This window comes from Heptranchias perlo, chromosome 28 (genome assembly GCF_035084215.1).
Source record: "Heptranchias perlo isolate sHepPer1 chromosome 28, sHepPer1.hap1, whole genome shotgun sequence".
NCBI classification, from domain to species: Eukaryota; Metazoa; Chordata; class Chondrichthyes; order Hexanchiformes; family Hexanchidae; genus Heptranchias; species Heptranchias perlo.
This window is the reverse complement of record NC_090352.1, coordinates 27,220,556-27,240,265: the sequence shown is the minus strand read 5'-3', so window position 1 is coordinate 27,240,265 and position 19,710 is coordinate 27,220,556. Positions and strand designations below refer to the sequence as shown.

The 19,710-nt window shown below is 42.5% G+C and overlaps 1 protein-coding gene across 2 annotated transcripts in view; it reads left to right on the top strand.

Moving 5' to 3' along the window:
• Positions 1–19,710, top strand: part of ankrd13b (ankyrin repeat domain 13B) — a 267,722-nt gene that overhangs the window by 228,096 nt on the left and 19,916 nt on the right. Inside the window, exons 7-11 of one of the 2 annotated variants that reach the window (XM_067967938.1) lie at positions 2,232–2,298; positions 3,303–3,384; positions 9,465–9,547; positions 9,816–9,842; positions 10,698–10,828. In XM_067967938.1, the coding sequence (XP_067824039.1) occupies positions 2,232–2,298; positions 3,303–3,384; positions 9,465–9,547; positions 9,816–9,842; positions 10,698–10,828 (390 nt within the window). The remainder of the gene's footprint in view (positions 1–2,231; positions 2,299–3,302; positions 3,385–9,464; positions 9,548–9,815; positions 9,843–10,697; positions 10,829–19,710) is intronic. The other variant, XM_067967939.1, reaches the window with a different exon arrangement.

The following is a 19,710-nucleotide window of genomic DNA, read 5'->3' as shown; positions in this document are numbered from 1 at the left end:
CCCTTCACCACCAGCGCACCGCGGCTGCAGTGTGTACCATCCACAGGATGCACTGCAGCAACTCGCCAAGGCTTCTTCGACAGCACCTCCCAAACCCACGACCTCTACCACCTAGAAGAACAAGAACAAGAGCAGCAGGCACATGGGAACAACACCACCATCAAGTTCCCCTCCAAGTCAGACACCATCCCGACTTGGTAATATATCACCGCTCGGTCAAAATCCTGGAACTCCCTTCCTAACAACTGTTGGAGAACCTTCACCACACGGACTGCAGCGGTTCAAGGCGGCGGCTCACCACCACCTTCTCAAGGGCAATTAGGGATGGGTAATAAATGCTGGCCTTGCCAGCGATGCCCACATCCCACGAAAGAATGAAAAAAAAAGTCCTAAAATTATATCTTGGTGCTCTCTGAGGTTAAAGGCATAAATGTACTGAGCCATACTGACCAGGAAGAGCCTAGGTTTTATCTCCAGTCTTTGCTGAGTTAACATACGAACATACAAATTAAGAGCAAGAGTAGGCCATTCGGCCCCTCGAGCCTGCTCTGCCATTTGATAAGATGATGGCTGATCTGATTGTGACCTCAACCCTACTTTCCCGTCTGCCTTCCATAACCTTTGACTCCCTTGTTAATCAGGAATCTATCTAACTCAGCCTTAAAAATATTCAATGACCCTGCCTCCACTGCTCTCTGGGGAAGGGAGTTCCAAAGACTCATGACCCTCTGAGAGAAAAAATTTCTCCTTGTCTCCATCTTAAATGGGAGACCCCTTATTTTTAAACTGTGGCCCCTAGTTCTAGTCTCTAACACAAGGGGAAACATCCTCTCAGCATCTACCCCTTAAGTCCCCTCAGGATCTCATATGTTTCAATAAGATCACCTCTCAATCTTCTTAACTCCAATGTATATCGGCCCAACTTGTCCAGCCTTTCCTCATAAGATAGCCCTCTCATCCCAGGAATCAGTCGAGTGAACCTTCTCTGAACCGCCTCTAAAGCAATTATGTCCTTTCTTAAATAAGGAGACCAAAACTGCACGCAGTATTCTAGATGTGGTCTCACCAATGCCCTGTAACTTATCTCAACCACGTAGGGGCACAACAGTTGTCCTCCAGACAGGCACAATTACATTTTGATGGAGTCTACTGAACTCAGACAAGCTGTCTGCAGCTATTCTATATCACACCATCACATGAATATTTAATAATAAATTCCTTAAACACTATGTTGGTGATGAAAGTTCATTTTTAGCACCAGTTCATGACATTCCTTGGCAATTCAGCTGATGCACAGTAAATATAATTCACAAGCAAATGGTTTGTGTATATCAGACCCTAAAGAACCATGCAGAAACCACTGGAAGTCCATAAACAAAGTCTGAATTTGGATACAGCTTCACCATTTGAGCACTTGACATGAAGGTGAAGGATAGCACTGCTGGAGAATGGAAGATTTTCCACTTTTGATGCCCAATGGCAGCACTAAGATTTGGTGTAAAATACAGCTCTTTGTATTCAGATCAACCACAACAATATGCCTTAATCTTGCCTGGAAGAAACAACCTCTGCTGTATCGTTATGCATTTTCCCATTTCCCACACCAGCCATCGGTGTGGTCTTTCTGAGTAAGTTGGCCAATTTATGTCAAATTTTGCACACCCACTAGGAACCCAGTTGAAATTGCCCAAATAGTTAACATAGAATTCTTACCTTCAGCAGAAAGAGGAGACTTTCATCCCATCAATCCAGGCTGGATTCAGGCCCAGGTCCCAGAGGTCCTGCTGTGCCTTCCAGCCACATACAAAGGCACGTCGCCTTACAGTCTCTCCAGTTTTGATTGGCCAACATCTTGAGAATCTAGTAAGAGATGTTTGACAAGTTACATTTTTTTCTCAATTAATTCACTCAGTTAAAAATTGAGGTTGATTGAAATGTATCTGCCTTTACCATTTAGATAGGGCATAAAAATAAACATCAAACTATAAGTCAAAATCAAAATGGTTAACAAACTACAATAAATACGGTTTTCTTCCCCAACCTTTGCTTGAAGTTACCTCAGTGGTTGTCTGTCACTCCAGTTTCAAATGCCTAACTGCCCCAGGTGATGTGATTTGAACTGACTTGTTGCACGACACTGAATAATATATCTTGTTCTGAAAGCTTTCAGTAATTGTAACGTGTTAAAGTTGACTTCAGCGCTGTTTTCTTTCTCAATTTTCCTTTCTCAGAAATAAATCCGGAATCCTGGGCTGGAGAAGCGAGAAGACTGAGATAATAAATGGATACGAGTCCAAGGTAATGGAAAATTTTGACCATTCAAGGATGCCCTATTAGGTCTTGTAGACAATAGGACGTACAGCGTAACATTTATGATTTAGCACTCCCAACACAGAACTCTGTGTGACAGAAGCACATATCAGGAATTTGGGCTCAGAGGTCAGTGCATTCAATTTGCAGCATTATTTTAATGGAGGGAAAATAATACAGACTGTAAATTAGGCACATTGACCTCTGCATTCAAATTCCCAATATGTCTCCTCTGTGCCAGAAGCTAACTAAATGTAAACATTTATCCCTAAATACCTTGGTAGTCCAGTAATGACAGCACTGGTTTCTGTAGATTTATACCCATAATTTCCTTGATCCCTAGCTGCCATCTGGATAAGGTATTGGCCTGAAATTTCTAGGATGCAGATATGAGCTAAAATTATATAAGAACACAAGAAAGCATGGTTCAAGAAAAGACCTTTCAGCCCATCAAGCCTGCTGCTGCATAGATCACGTAAAACCTATCCTGCCATTTAATCTCCTGAGGGGATGTCCCATATAACCTCCAAGGTCGATCTAGGACATCTAGAACATTTATCTGTCCCCACTTCTCCAACTATCCCCCCACCCCGCCCCGTCCAAGAAGCACAGAAAACATTGTGTCAAGTATATCATTTGATCATCAGTCTACATTTATCCCTCTGGCCTCCTCTCCTATTCCTAACTAGATATTTATTCAGCTACTTTGTGAAGAACACAACAACATTAACTGCTCCTTCTGGGAGTTAACTTCACATATCTAATAGTTTTATTTCTGTCTTTCTGTTGTTTTCTTAAAAAAATATTTTTGCTTAAATAGCAAGCATTGGTAATATCATGAGTGGAATTTCTAACTTCCTGTAATGAGCTCAGGAATACTGTGATTAAATGTTTTAACACTAATCTTTATATCGAATGTTTCTGGGTAAGATCACATGCAAACTTGACACACATTTTCTTGGAAAATAAAAATCCCCGTCATGCGCCCCCAGGTTTATGGAGCTTCAAATGTGGAACTAGTCACTAGGACAAGAACAGAGCATCTGTCAGACCAGAACAAGAGTAAAAGCAAAGGTAAGTGAAGCAGTGAATTACTGGGCCGGTGATGAGAATGTGAAAGCAGGTAGAGCAGTGACAATTCATTGACACCAGCACTGGGGAAAGGAGCAACGAAGAAAGGCTGTAGCATTCTATTCAGTGCAGACAATAGTAACTGTGAAATATAGTCAGGAACAGAGGTAGTCTTTGCGGAATCTGCGGGTGAGCAATAGGAGGAAGGTAAAGGTTTCTTTTGAAAAGAGCTAATAAACCAATAATATTAAATATGCCCAATGTCTTCTATCTATGGAGCATTAGTTGGGGGAGCGTCGTGCAAGGCCTTGCTTACTCTAATTCTCTCCCCACATTTCCACCCTGCTCTTGACAACATGGTTGTCATTCCAGTGAAAATATAAATCATACACAAGATGAATCCCATACTTGATCCAAGCTAAGAATCCCCGTGTATTATATCACCGCCCATTTACTCTCAGTGTACAGATTTCCTGTGCCAGACATAGAATTAAATGTATGATAATCAAGTGGGTGGCAGAAATTTATAAAGCCATAATCCAATTGGATGGTTTTGATGAGATTATAAACCACAAGATTGAAATTCAAGAAGATATCATAGTGGCAACATTATATTACCATTGTCAGGAGACTAATAGAAGAAAAAAATGAATAAGACACATACAATACTGAAGAGTGACAATGGGTAGACAGCTATTGGAGTTAGTAGGTAGGGGACAACATGACAAGGTCTCGTGGCATCGATGGCTAGCATGGTTATGACGACTTTCTGGAGTGTTAAGGAGCAAGCAACATTGAGATAATGGACCAATTGTGAAACACATGGAGGGTAACAAAGAAACTAATGACGTAGGAGCTAAACGTGTGTGGCGTCACATGACTGATCTCATAGTAATATCAGTTGATTCTTCTCCTGGGAGAATACAGAAAAATATTATACTTTCTATTATTGTATACTAATATCAAAGAGTAAAGTATTCTGCAGTCACTCACGTGCTCATTACTGGGGATACTGAGTATTTTCAACTCAGCACATTCCAGTCGTCTTCTCCAGACTAAGAACATTTTGTTAAAGATTTCATTTAGATTCTATTGCTGCAGCAGTGATTTAATTAACTGAGGTACAAATAAGCAGCTTATAAGGACTCTGATCTAAGCATGTAATTTCTGGGTAAATTAGTTGTGGTGTGTAATGTGGAGTTGAAAAGAAACCTGACGATATATATTGGTGGTGATTATAGATAAGGGCTGGCGAGCCTCTTATTAACGTGTTGTTTGGGCTCCCTATAGGTGGACCCGTGAAATGGGTGAAGCCAGATATTCCATTTTAATGAGGCAAAAGCGGTCTAATGTCAGGGCAAAATTATTTTCTACTTGGAATTAAATATTCGCAGTGGAAGAATTTTTGTGCAGTGCCACTATTGAGGCAACATTATATTACCATTGTCAGGAGACTAATATAAGAAAAAAAATGAATAAGACACATACAATGCTGAAGAGTTAGTAGGTAGGGGACAACATGACAAGGTCTCATGGCATCGATGGCTAGCATGGTTACGACGAATTTCTGCAGTGTTGAGGAGCAAGCAACATTGAGATAATGGACAAATCATGAAATACATGGAGGGTAACAAATAAACTAATGACATAGGAGCTAAACATGTGCAGCATCACATGACTGATCTCATAGTAGCTCTGAGCTTCTTCAAAGTCAGCACCATAAGTGTTTTATATGCTGATGTTGTTAAGATTTGCTATCTGGGGGCAGAGAGCTGGTGCTACACCACCAATTTGCATTTCTCAACCCCAGATTGTTTTCTTTTAAATTGTTTCAACCTCTAGGGCACCGACGGCACAAACCTGTTACAACAGCGTCCACTTTGTTGGCCCACCAACGAGTTATCCCATCGAGCAGCCAGAAGATCAGAAGTAAAGTGTTTTTCTATTTGCTTAAAATTTTAAGTGTTTCTTTAGTGACATCTGAGTTAAGATTATTACAGTGGAACCTCCATTATTCAGATTCCTATTGTGCTTTCATACCGATTATTTGCTAGATTTTTCACAGGACAAAGCCTTATGCAAGATGTCGTCAGGCTGCCCATCCCCTTTCGCTATTTGTATTTCATCTCCTTTTCTTAATGAATCAAACTACATGCTATTGTTAATTGTACTGTGCTTGTCTTTTTTCCTGTGCTTAGGGTATTGCTGTGCTGCTATAGATTTGGTGTCTCTCAATTATCTGCCAATTTCCAGGATCTACTCCATTTGGTGGATGATGCAGTTTCCACTGTACTTTTATATAGTATTAGGATTTCTTTCAGCAGTATGAAAAATTGACAGCCCAGGGAACCTGGAATTCACAGGAGCGGTCAGCAGTCTAAGAATTAAGTTTCAGTAAAAGACTTCTTTGCCAAAAGGGATAAAAGTCCAACTTTTAATGTAAATAGTAAGGAAAAAATATATGGAAAAAAGGAAAGGTGGGCTGAATGTAATTTAACAATGTCCCTCAGAGCCATTGCTGCTTGGCACAGACCACAAAATGGCAACTTTGATGTCTATATTGCTCTATATTACTGAACTATTTTCAATGGGAATGGTTCAGCAATATGTGTTGATTCCTGTTGTGTCGAATTTGCTATTTATATTGCAGCTGCCACTTCAATACAATTGTGTGCGTACAAGTCTGACTCGAACCATCCCTGGTGCTGGGGAGAGGTCCGTACAAGTCAGCAATGCCAAAAGTGCACTGTTGGCCTGTAGTGCTTTGGGCAATCGCCAATGTAGGGACCTAATGTTAAATACTGCTGGAGCACACTGTTTACATTTTCTACCATCAATAGTTTCCATCAAAGGCTGAAATCCCATTTTAGGAGGGTTTCACTGCCTCTGACGACAAGAAGACATGGGTCATTTATACTACAGTGTACTCTGCAATGTTGCTGTTGATGTTGAAGGCACCAGGGGCTCATATGTATGACTGAAATTGCATTTAAATGGAATTCCAGCAATTAGATCAGACAGCTCTAAGATGTGGCAAGTGCACAAAACCAATTGGCATAATTTTGCCAGTGCAAGTAAAATTGGAATCCAACATTAAGGGGAGAATTTCCATGGGGTTCTTCTAATCTTCCGCCGCATTTTCGGCAGGAGATCGGCAAAAACCTTGGAGAAACAGTGCGTGCAGCTGTTTTTAGTTATTTATGCCGTTCTCTGGGAATACTGCCGATCTCTTGCTGGGGAAACCCTGCGGACATTCCAGGCATTGGTCTTTTTGACAAATTTCACCGCATTCAGAGTCCACTGGAGTGGAAAAATTGTTGGTCTCCCAGCTCAAATTAAGCCGTTAAGAGAGCTGCTTAACTTTTCAAAAATACCTCATGCACCTAACAATGGCAAGACACTTCTTCACAGTGAGGGAGGGAAGTTCAGAAGAGCAGTCATCGTGGAACACTCCTATACACTTTCCAGAGTGCATTTACACTACAACTGGAGCATTAGCCTGAAGTGGTCATTGATAATGTAGGTATAATGTAAATGCAGCCTGACTTCAGTGTTATGGACCAACTTGACACTGGAATGAATCCGAGTGAGATGCTTTGGGGGAAAAAGTCTCACTTTACTTAACAGTCAGTTAGTTCGAGCCTTATGCGAATTACATTCCATGTTTAGTATCAGTACAAAGCTGAATATGATTCATCTGCTAGGCGCTAACTATACAGTAGTAAGAAACTAAAAGAACAAGTTTCTCCGTCAGTGCTGGTACTACTAATGACATTTACCTCCTGTTGGTAAATTTAATGCGTGGTGTAGAACTAAGCATAAAAGATCAGGAAGATCTGAGATTCAATCCTTGGTCAGTGCTGTGATCCCAGATATAATGGAAGTAGGGTGGAGTAATAATTGGCCCTAATTAGTGAGCGGAAATATCAGCCAGGATTCCTGCATCAGCGATACTGCTAGAGGGTACGCGAGTGTATCAGTGTGCGAGTGCGTATGCACATGTGAGTGTGTATGTATACAGAGGATCAGGCTCAACTGGAATGCACCCCACTGTCAAGGCTTACTCATGAAGAATGACTACTTCAGGAGTTACCAGAGGGAGCTGGCACTGGTGGAGCTGTGTCCCAGCTTAAGTAAGCACCTTCTGGAGAAGAGTGAAGAAATTGGAAGTGTAGAGAAGAGAATATAGCCCTCCGCCAGCTTACCATGGTTTAACAGCAAGAATATTAGGATAGATATTATTGATGGCGGTACCCTTTACAGATGGGAAAATGGTGACATTTTCTTCTGAATGGGGGTGCAGACACCCCACATAATTAAAAATTAAATATAAATAAATTGTACAACACTGGGTTTCTGCTCTACCTGGTCAGATCTATAACCTATTAAAAATCTTATCTCTATATGTGTTTCTTGTCGACAAAACCTTACATCCTGTTATTACTTTTTATTATTCTTTTGTGTTAACATTTTCCACTTTTATAATGGAAAATGCCTATGTAAACTTGTCATGTAATTATACGGGGAGTTCAAGAACTAGAGGACATAGATTTAAGCTGATTGGCGGAAGGATTAGAGGGGGCATGAGGAAAAACTTTTTTACCCAGAGGGTGATGGGCGTATGGAACTCGCTGCCCGAATTGGTGGTAGAGGCAGGGACCCTCAACTCTTAAAAAGTACCTGGACCTGCACCTAAAGTGCTGTAAGCTGCAGGGCTATGGACCGGGTGCTGGAAGGTGGGATTAGAATGGGCACCTGGTTGTTCTTCGAGCTGGCGCGGACATGATGGGCCGAATGGCCCCCTTCTGTGCCGTACCTTTTCTATGGTTCTGTGGTTCTGTGGTTCTATATCCTCCAACCAGTGGGGTGGAACTGTAGCTCTTCAGATTTCTTTTCCTCAGGCTCTACTCCTATACTCCAACCATCTCTACTTCACTGCTTCTCAAATTGCAGCAAATTTTGCTATTTAACTATTATTAATATAAAATCGAAGTGTTATATAAAACTAAGGACAGAATGTATGACTTTAAAATGGGGACTAAATTACAGCTGCTCACCCTGGTCCAATTATTCCCTGCCTTCTAACCCCAGTTCAACTGGTCTTGACTCCCCATGTGTGACGCCTCAGAAGTTCGACTAATCATTTTTAAAAATTACAATTCAAATACATGCAGCATTCCCTACTTGCAATTTCAATCCTTAATTTAATGCATTTTGCACAGCATTGCTTTATGGTCCAGTTAGTGACTGACAAGTTAGCAGCACCTCAGTCCTCCCTTTGAAGGGAATTGTATGCAGTGGTGTCTGTACTTGTAAATATAACACGGCTGTTGTTGCTGTTGCTTTGATCCCTGGGAGTGAAGAGGTTTCCTCTGGTGTCATCTCTAACCAGATGTGACTGAATATCTGGCAGATGGTGGCTTCTGTCAGTTAAACTCATTCAAGCTAAACAAGCTTTCCTCTATAAACTGAGTAAAAGAATACATTTAAAAAGTGACATTACTTCTGAAAGAATATTAATGATGTGAAAATGAAGTGATTTGACAGTTGATAATTCCACAGAGCAAACAGTATAAATTCATACTGAATGATTAGTCAATTGGACCGACCTTCAAGCTCATCATGAATATGCAGCACAGTAATCAGCCTGTGACTACGTTCATGTGCAGTTCAAGTCATTGCACTTAGAGCATCCCAGGCGGTGGAGATTGGTGATAAACCATTAACCAGACAAAATTGGGGTGGGGGATAATGAAAGAATTAACTGCTTGTAAACCAGAAATACTAAGCTGAATGTGATAGTTTAATTAACAGGCAATGATCCAAAATGTTCTGCACAAATGTCTCTACGACAGTGTCATTCCGAATAGGATGGAAACAGAATTCCTTATTGATGATTTCTATGTTATTACTTTTTTAAAAATAGAATGTCTCATCAGAAGACTTGCCTCTCAAAAGGACAACTTAAATTCAAAAACTGTTCTGAATCAGCTGGTTTAAATGTTGAATGCAGAAATCAGTCATTGTAAGCACACTGCCATAGAACCAACACAGCAGTGACGATCACCACTTGTCTTTTGCAGGCAGTAAAACTCCTCTCCAGTCTTTCCTGGGCATTGCAGAACAACACGTTGGACCACACAATGGGGTTTGTATTGGAAACTTGGTTCCCTTACCACAACAAGAGCTTTTGTTAAAGCTTATAGATCACATGGTATTAACTTTGAGTCAAAATCTGCTTACTATCATGGAATATTACATGTTAACCATTTTTTTTTAAGCATACGGTGTTTCAAAAGTATGTTGGCTAGATGTGCTACTTAATCTGTCCTGCACAATAAACATGAATGCTGGAAAAATGCTATTTTTTGTTACTGGGAAACGTCAATGAAGGGCTAAGGGGCACAGTGCAGGAGACCACCGACGTTTGAAAGAGTAGGAAAGAAGAGAAGGCAAATCAAGTAGTGATTAAGTGATGCTGAGTTTGGATTTTGAATTTTGTTCTGCACAGTAGGTTGGGACTGAATGTAACATAACTAGGACAAGGGTGGCTAAAGGGGAAGAACTTCTGTGAGGGTTCTCCTGCTCTCCCGCTAAACCGTCAACGGAAATCACAAATAAGCAGTGTAAACGGCCGCTTACACTGGTTCTGCAGGATTTTTACTGATCTTCTGCCAAATTTATGACAGAAGAACCCCCTTGGAAATTATTCTCCCCAGTCCTGATTAAGGACCCAATTCACCAAACTTTTATTGGACAACAAAAATGTAAATTTCTGCAAATGGCTGAACAACTATTGTAGAAAGCATCATCCAGTGGATCAGAAAAGGCTTTGTGAGTTGGGCTCTCAGTCTAGAAAAAAATCTGCCTGCACTCCAGCTTGCATTAGAATATATGAAGGGCCATTGGTTTTTAGTGATTGAGTCAAATTCTATTTCTATCACAGGGAATTCAAGGATTTTTACTGGAGTTTTGGGGGTCACAGTCTGTGATTTTGTCCATTTACACCGAGGACCATTGGTTTATATTACCTGAATAAGGCCACATTCTGTTTGTATTACATGGGAATCCAGGATTTTCACAGGTGTTTTATGGGTTACATTCTATGATACTGCCCATTTTTCCATGAAAACTGCAAATCTGTGGTCCTAAATGTTGATCTGATAGCACTTCAGATTGATTGATACCATTCAAATCCCTGCACTTCAACAAGACTGAGTTATGATGAACTGCTATTTCATTGCTGTTAAATTCAATTGTTCTGTAAAATATGTCAGAACCACTGTAATCTAGTCTGTTATCATTTTGTGACCTAGGCCTTCATTACTCAGACATTCAGCAATACCAACCCAACATCTATTACTCCAGAGGAGTACTTCAACTTGAACTTTGAGCTGGGAAACCGAGATATTGGACGTCCCATGGAGCTTACCACAAAAACACAGAAGTAAGCTGAAGACTTCTTTCATTGTTTGTAATTGCTAATAATATATAATGTAATTCTCTGTAACCTTGTAATACTTAACAAGGGCCCTAATCCCCTCCTGTAAATGTCACAGCATACAGCACTGAAACACTGTGCTCTTCCTACAATGGAACAAACAGAAGCTGTGATCTCAGATTCGAGCTACCAGGGAGAGGAGTTAAACCTAATCTCAGAGTTGTGATATGATTTATAAAGAACTCAACAACAACAACTTGCATTTATATAGTGCCTTTAACATAGTAAAACATCCCAAGGTGCTTCACAGGAGCGTTGTCAAATAAAATTTGATGCCGAGCCATATAAGCAGATATTAGGACAGGTGACCAAAAACTTGGTCAAAGAGGTAGGTTTTAAGGAGCATCTTAAAAGAGGAGAGAGAGGTAGGGAGGCAGAGAGGTTTAGGGATGGAATTCCAGAGCTTAGGGCCTAGGCAGCTGAAGGCAGGGCCGCCCATGGTGGAGCGATTAAAGTAGGGGATGTGCAAGGCAACAGAATTGGAAGAGCGCAGAAATCTCAGAGGGTTGTAGGACTGGAGGAGGTTATAGAGATAGGGAGGGTCAAGGCCATAGGGGGATTTGAAAACAAGGATGAGAATTTTAAAATTGAGGTGTTGCTGGACCGAGAGCCAATGTAGGTCAGCAAGCACAGGAGTAATGGGCGAACAGGACTTGGTGTGAGTTAGGATTGGGCAGCAGAGGTTTGGATGAGCTCAAGTTTACGAAGGTGCATTGGAATAGCCGAGTCTGGAGGTAACAAAGTCATGGATTAGTGTTTCAGCAACGGATGAGCTGAGGTAGCGGCGGAGATGGGCGATGTTACAGAGGTGGAAGTAGGCGCTCATGGTAATGGGGTGGAAATGAGGTCGGAAGCTCATCTCAGGGTCAGATAGGATGCCAAACTTGCTTATTGTCTGGTTCAGCCTCAGACACTGGCCAGGGAGAGGGATGGAGTCGGTGGCTAGGGAACAGAGTTTGTGGCAGGGACCGAAGAGGAAATTTCTGCTCATTCCATACTGGATGGCAGACAAGCAGCATGACAAATTAAAGGCAGTGGAGGGGTTGAGAAAGGTGGTGGTAAGCAAGGTTCCCTCAAAATTTTTTCGGCCATGTGCGGAATGAATTTGGGTGTGTGCACCAATATAAAGGCTGTGTGCAACACTGTAAAAAAAAAATCACAACTTTAAATAGAACATCTTTTTAGAAAACATTATTCAGGGTAAATAACAAAACAGAACAAATGTACAAAATAATGGATAATTGTAACAATTTAATGTTATATTGGCTGACAAATTTATATAGTTTATGAAATGGGTTTCTTAAGTTGCACTAGGATTGAGCAGACCAGTCTTGTTATATTTTATTAAAAATTATCTGATGGGAACGATTCTAATCAGCTTTTTGTTGAATCAGCTTAATGACTGATTCAAACAGAAATAAATTGTTTGCAATCAGAATTTTTAAATTGAGTCAGAAATACAAAACAGCTGTTAAGCCAGTCCCTCAGTGTGAATTTGGGGACAGGGAACAGTTTAATTAAAGCTCTCCCCTCCCCCTTCCATTGAATCCTCAGCCGGGTTTAACAAATTATTGCATTCGAATTATACATCTTGCAGGTCTCATTAGTTTTGGCTGCCTCTATGTATGGGTCCCTCATCTCTGATTGGGTGCAGGTGCCGGGTCTCTGATTGGGTGCAGGTGCCGGGTCTCTGATTGGGTGCAGGTGCCGGGTCTCTGATTGGGTGCAGGTGCCGGGTCTCTGATTGGGTGCAGGTGCCGGGTCTCTGATTGGGTGCAGGTGCCGGGTCTCTGATTGGGTGCAGGTGCCGGGTCTCTGATTGGGTGCAGGTGCCGGGTCTCTGATTGGGTGCAGGTGCCGGGTCTCTGATTGGGTGCAGGTGCCGGGTCTCTGATTGGGTGCAGGTGCCGGGTCTCTGATTGGGTGCAGGTGCCGGGTCTCTGATTGGGTGCAGGTGCCGGGTCTCTGATTGGGTGCAGGTGCCGGGTCTCTGATTGGCCACTGACAAATGCATCAGTTTCGATTTTACTTCCTGGGTCTGGTTTCTGCGCAGCCAATCAGCTGCTCACTGACTGCATTTTCTAGCAACACAGTAAACAATGCGATGGCTGGGGCCGGAGCCGTGGGATCGGATGCTCGGACCTCTGGACACTCCCGAGCACCAGAGGCAGAGCAGTCCACCTGGGGCTGGAGCACTGGGGACCGGGGAAGCAGAGCTGGAGAAGGGCTTGGGGTCCAGGCACGGGACAGTGTAGGAGAGGGGCCTGGGGAGTGGTCAGTGTGAGAGAGGGGCCGAGACCATTGGTTTGGTGCGCGGACGGAATATTTAAGTGCACGGCCCACAACAGACTGCTGCACGGCCGCGCACAACTTAGAGGGGACAGCGGTGGTGAGGTAGAGCTGGGTGTCATCAACGTATATGTGGAACCTGACATTGTGTTTTCAGATGATATCACCGAGGGGCAGTATGTCGATGAGAAATAGGACAGAGCCAAGGATAGATCCTTGGGGGACTCCAGAGGGAAAGGCGCAGGAGCGGGAAGAGAAGCCATTGCAGGTGATTCTCTGGTTATGATTGGATAGATAGGAATGGAACCAGGCCAGGTAGTCCCACCCAGCTGGATGACAGAAGAGAGGAGTTGGAGGAGGATGGTGTGGTCAACCGTGTCTAAGGCTGCAGGCAAGTAGAGAATGATGAGGAGGGACAGTTTACCACAATCGCAGTCACATAGGATGTCATTTGTGACATTGATAAGGGCCGTTTCAGTGCGGAAACCTGGTTGGAGGGGTTCAAACATGGAATAAAAACAGAAAATGCTGGAGAAGCTCAGCAACTCAGGCAGCATGTGGAGAAATAAATGGAATTAACGTTTCAGGTCAAAGACCTCTCGTCAGAACTGGAGTTGTGGGAAAGATGGGCATGAATTTGGGAGGCGACAACACATTCAAGAACTCGAGAGGAAAGAGAGGTTGGAGATGGAGTAGTTATTTGCATGGACAGAGGGGTCAAGGGTGGATTTTTTTGAGGAGGGAAGTGATGACGACAGATTTGAAGGAGAGGGCCCTTAAACATAGGAAAAAACCCTTGGCGCTTCACAGAAACTTAACTGGACAAAATTGACCCCAAGCCAAAGGAGATATTAGGAGGGATGACTATAAGCTTGGTGAAAGAGGTAGGTCTTATGGATGGTCTTAAAGGAGGAAGAGAGGCAGAGAGATTTAGGGAGGGAATTGCAGAGCTTAGGGCCTAGATGCGGAAGGCATGGCTGCAAATGGTGGGGCCAAGGGAGCGGGGCTAGAGTACATAAGAGGCTAGAGTTGGAGCAACGCAGAGTTCTCGGAGGGTTGTAGGGCTGGAGAAAGTTACAGAGATAGGCTGGGGGCGAGGCCATGAAGGAATTTGAACACGAGGATAAGAATTATAAATTGGAGGACCCTACCAATGTAGGTCAGCAAGCGCAGGAGTGATGGGCGAACCGGACTTGGTGCAGGTTAGATGGGCAGCAGAGTTTGGGTTAACCTGAAGTTTATGAAGTTTACAGTCGAGTTTAGAGGTGACAAAGGCATGGCTGTGGGTTTCGACAGCAGATGGGCTGTGGTAGGGTTGGAGACAAGCAATGTTATGGCAGTGGAAGTATTTTCAAGTTCTGTTCTCGTCATTTAGGACATTATCAAAACCATGAGTTTACAGTGTACCTTTTCTACGCAATGTTAGATCTAGGAGACCCAAAATTGGGGTAGAAAACAGGGCATAAAATAAATCAAATACCATACAACTAAGTTAATTATAAAATCAGAACTCTGATGATAAGACAGAAGTAGAATATTAAGGTTTTGTTCATTTTATCTCATCTGGGAATGTACTATTCTGTCAAACACAGCAGCTGTGTATATTTCACAAATTGCTAAATTCTGAAGTACAGTGTATTGGAAATCAACTCGGATGACTGGCATTTTTCAAATGAAAAGAGTACATTACATAGTAATTTCTAGGCATATAAGTGTTGATGAGATGCTACTGATTAAAATGATCCATAATGTGCTCTTTCAAAACACAGCCTGGTAATGACTGAGTTGCTGATCTTTTGATGTAGAGGTTCTTTTCTTAAATTAAGCCCTCCCCCACCTGCCACATCTAAACCAGAAGAAAATGGTGGTGCTTTGCAATATCTTAACATTTTCATTGATCTCAGGAAGGTATCGTCCGCATCTGCCACTTCTGGGCTGGTCCTGGACTTAATTATGGAACTGTCTGCTCTCTCTTCATATCTCCAGAGAGATGTGAGTAGAACTCACAGGTGCTTTGTGCTTAGGGTTTTTCCCCCTTAGGATTTACTCGCTCACTCCTCAACCCATCCATAATACATATCCAGACTTCAATAAACAACATGCTTAATGTCCACTTTAGCTACAGTCTGTAAATGTGTTAAGTACCTCCATAATGATAGGAGCTGTTTCCCCATAGGAGAGTTGAGCTGCATTTTATTAGATTTCTCTTTTTGCTGAGTACCTGCTTTTAAAGCAGTCTACAGTTTATTTTGTGGAAATGAATTGACAGGATGCATTATATTTTACTTTACTGAAATGAATTATCACTTTAAAAAACCTGGTTGATATTCATAAAATTATTTTAATGAAAGATAAAACAAAAATACTCTGCATTAAAGGACACTTCCCTTCAAAGCTACAATATTCCCTAGATTAAAGCATGTTTTTTTTAAAAACAATGAAGTTAATGATTAACCCTTTTGCACAAAGCTTATATTTAGCCTTGAACAAAATGCTCTCCGGATAGATTAATGTCCATTTTTGGCACTGCTGTCATCAGTTTATCTTTAGGACAATTTTTGGTAACAAACAATGCCGAATTTGTTAGTGAAATGGATGCAGCTCATTTAAAAAATCTTAACTAGTCCTGTATTCAAATAATTCAACAAGCAATACATCTTTTAGTGATAGCAAATGTCTGGCTGCTGTGAAACTATGTTCTGAGAGTTTGTGTAACCCACATTAAGATGGAGTGTCCAACTGACCAGCCAGTCACAGGGCTGCATTGTTAATGCACTAATAAAACAGATAAGGACAAATGAATTTGCATTTATACAATGCCTTTCACGCCCTCTCATTGTCCCAAAGCACTTTGCAGCCAAGTAATTACTTTTGAAGTGTAGTCACTGTTGTTAAATAGGCAAATATTGCCGCCAATTTACACACATCAAGATCCCGCAAACAACAAATGAGATGACCTCGTGTTTTTTGGTGGTATTGGTGGAGGGATGAATATTGGCCAGGACATGGAAGAACTCTCAGCTCCTCTTCAAAGAATGCCATGAGATCTTTTTCATCCACTTGAAAAGCAGCCTTCTAGACTTAGAGGCAAGAGTAATACTAAATAGTAATATTCAGTGGTCTCACTCTCACTGTGGCAATTGCCTCAGTTCTCATGCTGTTCCTTCAGAAATATGGTATGGTGCTCTGTGCTATCTCCTCCCTTGTGTCCCATACTGGGAGCTTGTTTTAAACTAAATAGAATGGGCATGAAACCCATTGTACTCACAGGAACTAATGTTTTGAAAATACGACACGAACACAAAAGTCTGAAAGGATGCCACAAAAAAGGCCTTTTACCCTAAAAGCAATTTTCAGAAGTTCAGCCCTAATCTCCTTTATTGTCAGTCCTGATAGATACAAAAAAAGTGTTTTTTCAGTCACACCCACAATCCTAGAGCTGCACTAACCTGGTCAGTGTGCCTAAATCTCTCCCCCCTCCCCTACCGCCTTTATGACTCATTCAGTGAATGACTCAACAGACTCTCTATAATTTCTGTCACTGTGCCTGTCCAGAGACAGCATAAAGATCAGGAAAATACAGGAGGAACCTACTTTTTGCTAAAAGGTGGTATGATTCTGCCCTCATAGTATCATAGTGTGGTACAGCCATTTGGCCCATCATGCCTGTGCCAGCTCTTTGAAAGAGCTATCCAATTAGTCCCATTCCACTGCTCTTTCCCCATAGCCCTGTAATTTTTTTCCATTCAAGTATGTATCTAATTCCCTTTTGAAAATTACTATTGAATCTGCTCCACCACCCTTCCAGGCAGAGCATTCCAGGTCATAACAACTTGCTGTGAAAAAAAATGTTTCCTCATGTCCCTCCCAAGGTTCTTTTGCTAATCACCTTAAATCTGTGTCCTCTGGTTACCGACCCTTCTGCCACTGGAAACAGTTTCTCCATATTTACTCTATCAAAACCGTTCGTGATTTTGAACACCTAAATCAAATCTCCTCTTAACCTTCTCTGCTCTAAGGAGAACAACTCCAGTTTCTCCAGTCTCTTCACATAACTGAAGTCCCTCATCCCTGGTACCATTCTAGTAAATCTCTTCTGCACCCTCTCTAAGGCCTTGACATCCTTGCTGTGGAGAAGTAAGTATATGGAACAGATTACCAGCATGGGTGATGCAACAAGAAACCTTAATGGGCTTCAAGAAGGAACTAGATAGGTTCCTGTCAACAAATGCACCAAGGAAATCCCGTGGCTAGATGGGTTAGATGGACCGAAGGGCCTTCTCCTGCTGTTACAATGACTGTACTCTGTAGTCATTTAGAACACCTTTTCAGCTCACCTGATGGTTTAGTTGGTGAATGCATTGAGCCCTGTAGTATTGAGCCTCTCTAATGGGACCATGCATTGCTATCCAACATAGCATTCCCATTGTACTGCCCTCTCACTAGGTGACCTAACCACCATGGCAATTGATAAGTAGTGTTGTCATACATGTTGGAGCAGGAAAGTGTCCCATGACTCTTTTGGACAAAGATACATGAGTGAATGACAACAGCAACTTGCATTTTTATAGCAGCTTTAATGTAGAAATACATCCCAAGGCATTTCACAGAGGCGTAATCCACAAAAATGGATGTTGAGACAAAAAAGGAGATATTAGAAGGAGTGAGATGGGCTTTATGGAACGCCTTATAAGGAATTGGAGAGGCAGAGGCATTTAGGGAGGGAATTCCAAAGCATGGGACCGAGATAGCTGAAGAGACAGCCGCCAATGGTGAGGCAAATGGGCAATTTTACAATAGGCCAGTTGGAGGAATGGGGAGTTTGGATAGGGGAGGGGGGTGTAGGGCTTGAGGGGGTTACTGAAATCGGGAGGGGTGAGGCCATAAAGAGATTTAAAGATGAGAATTTTAAATTTAAGCCATTGTGGGACCCGGGACCAAAGTAGGCCAGTAAGCACAGGGTGATGGGTGAGTGGAACTTTGTGCAGGATAGGATATGGGCAGCAGAGTTTTGGATAAGTTAAAGTTTATGAAAGGTGGAGAATGGGAGCCCAGCCAGTAGATCTTTGGAATAGTTGATTCTAGAGGTACCAAAGGCATAGACAGGATGTTCAGCAGCAGATGGCCTGACGTATGGGTGGAGGCAGGCAATGTTATGGAGGTGGTAATAGGCTTTTTTTATGATGGAGAAGTTTGGGGTTGGAAGCTCAGCTTAGAGACAGGTAGGACGCCGAGGATACAAACAGTCTAATTCAGACTGAGACAGTGATAGGGGAGGGAGATGGAATTAGTGACATGGTTATGGAGTTGGTGGCAGGTCCTAGAGACAATAGTTTTAGTCTTCCCAATGTATAGCTGGAGTAAACTGTCACCCATCCAAGACTGGTTGTCGGACAAACAATCTGACAACAAAGAGGCACTTGAGGGGTCAAGAGAGATAGTGAGGTAGAGCTGGTTGTCGTCATCGCACATCTAGAAACTGACTCCATGTCTGCGGATGATATTGCCAAGGGGCAGAATATAGATGAGGAAGAGGAGTGGGACCCATGATAGATCCTTGAGAGACTTCAGAGGCAATGGTGTGGGGTTGGGAAAGGATGCCATTGCTGTTGATGCAGTAAGAAGTGGGATTGGAAAGGGGTAGGGGGATGTGGGTGGTGAGGGATACAAGAAAGTGGTTCGAGATGATCGCGTCAATGGTCAAGACCATGGAGTAGAGACCATGGCAGATGTCAAGCTCGAGAGGGTGGCAGTGAATATGGGTAGGAGAGTATATATAGGAAAATATTTTAGGGCAGACTGGAGGGCAGTGAATTCAGATAATAGAGAGCAAAGAGAGCTAAGATTGAGATCACCGAGGATGAGGAGTTGCTTAGTGCAGAGGCTGAAGGAGGAGAGGGATGATATCTCAGAGAGAAACTTGGGTAAGGCAGACTGAGGAGTTTAAAGGAGAAGTGAGAGAAGTGGAACAAGGTGAGGTGCTCGAAGGAGAAGATACCAGAGGAATAGGGAGAGAGACTAAGGTGTGATATGGTGATAAAGGCCACACAACCACCGTGGCGGTTTGGGCAGGAGAGATGATGGGAAGCATAGCCAAACAAGGAGGCTTCAGTATGGAGGAAGATGTTACCAACCGTGAGCCAAATTTTAGTCAAAGCCAGGACTTCAATGCAGTCATCCATAGTAAGTTACTGGATGAAAAGGGCCTTGTTTGCGAGCGAACAGACACCTGGAGGGAAATGTAGAGAGAGCAATGATTGTTCATCCACTGGCAGAGTCCAAGGGGGCAGTGATGAATGGGGTGAGTAGGATTGGAAGGAGGTTGGTGCTGTTAAAGGGAAGAACAGAAACATAATGAACAGAATATGTGTCTGCATCTTTTGAGACAAGGACATTTTTGTTCTACACTGCACCAAAGTCTGTCGGGCCGACATCAGGTGCGTTAACGTTAGATTGTCTCCTAATGGAGATATATGGGTTCAGCAGTAACTCAATTCTTGGGACTTTCATTGTGGTTTCATTATCGTTGGGTTATCTTT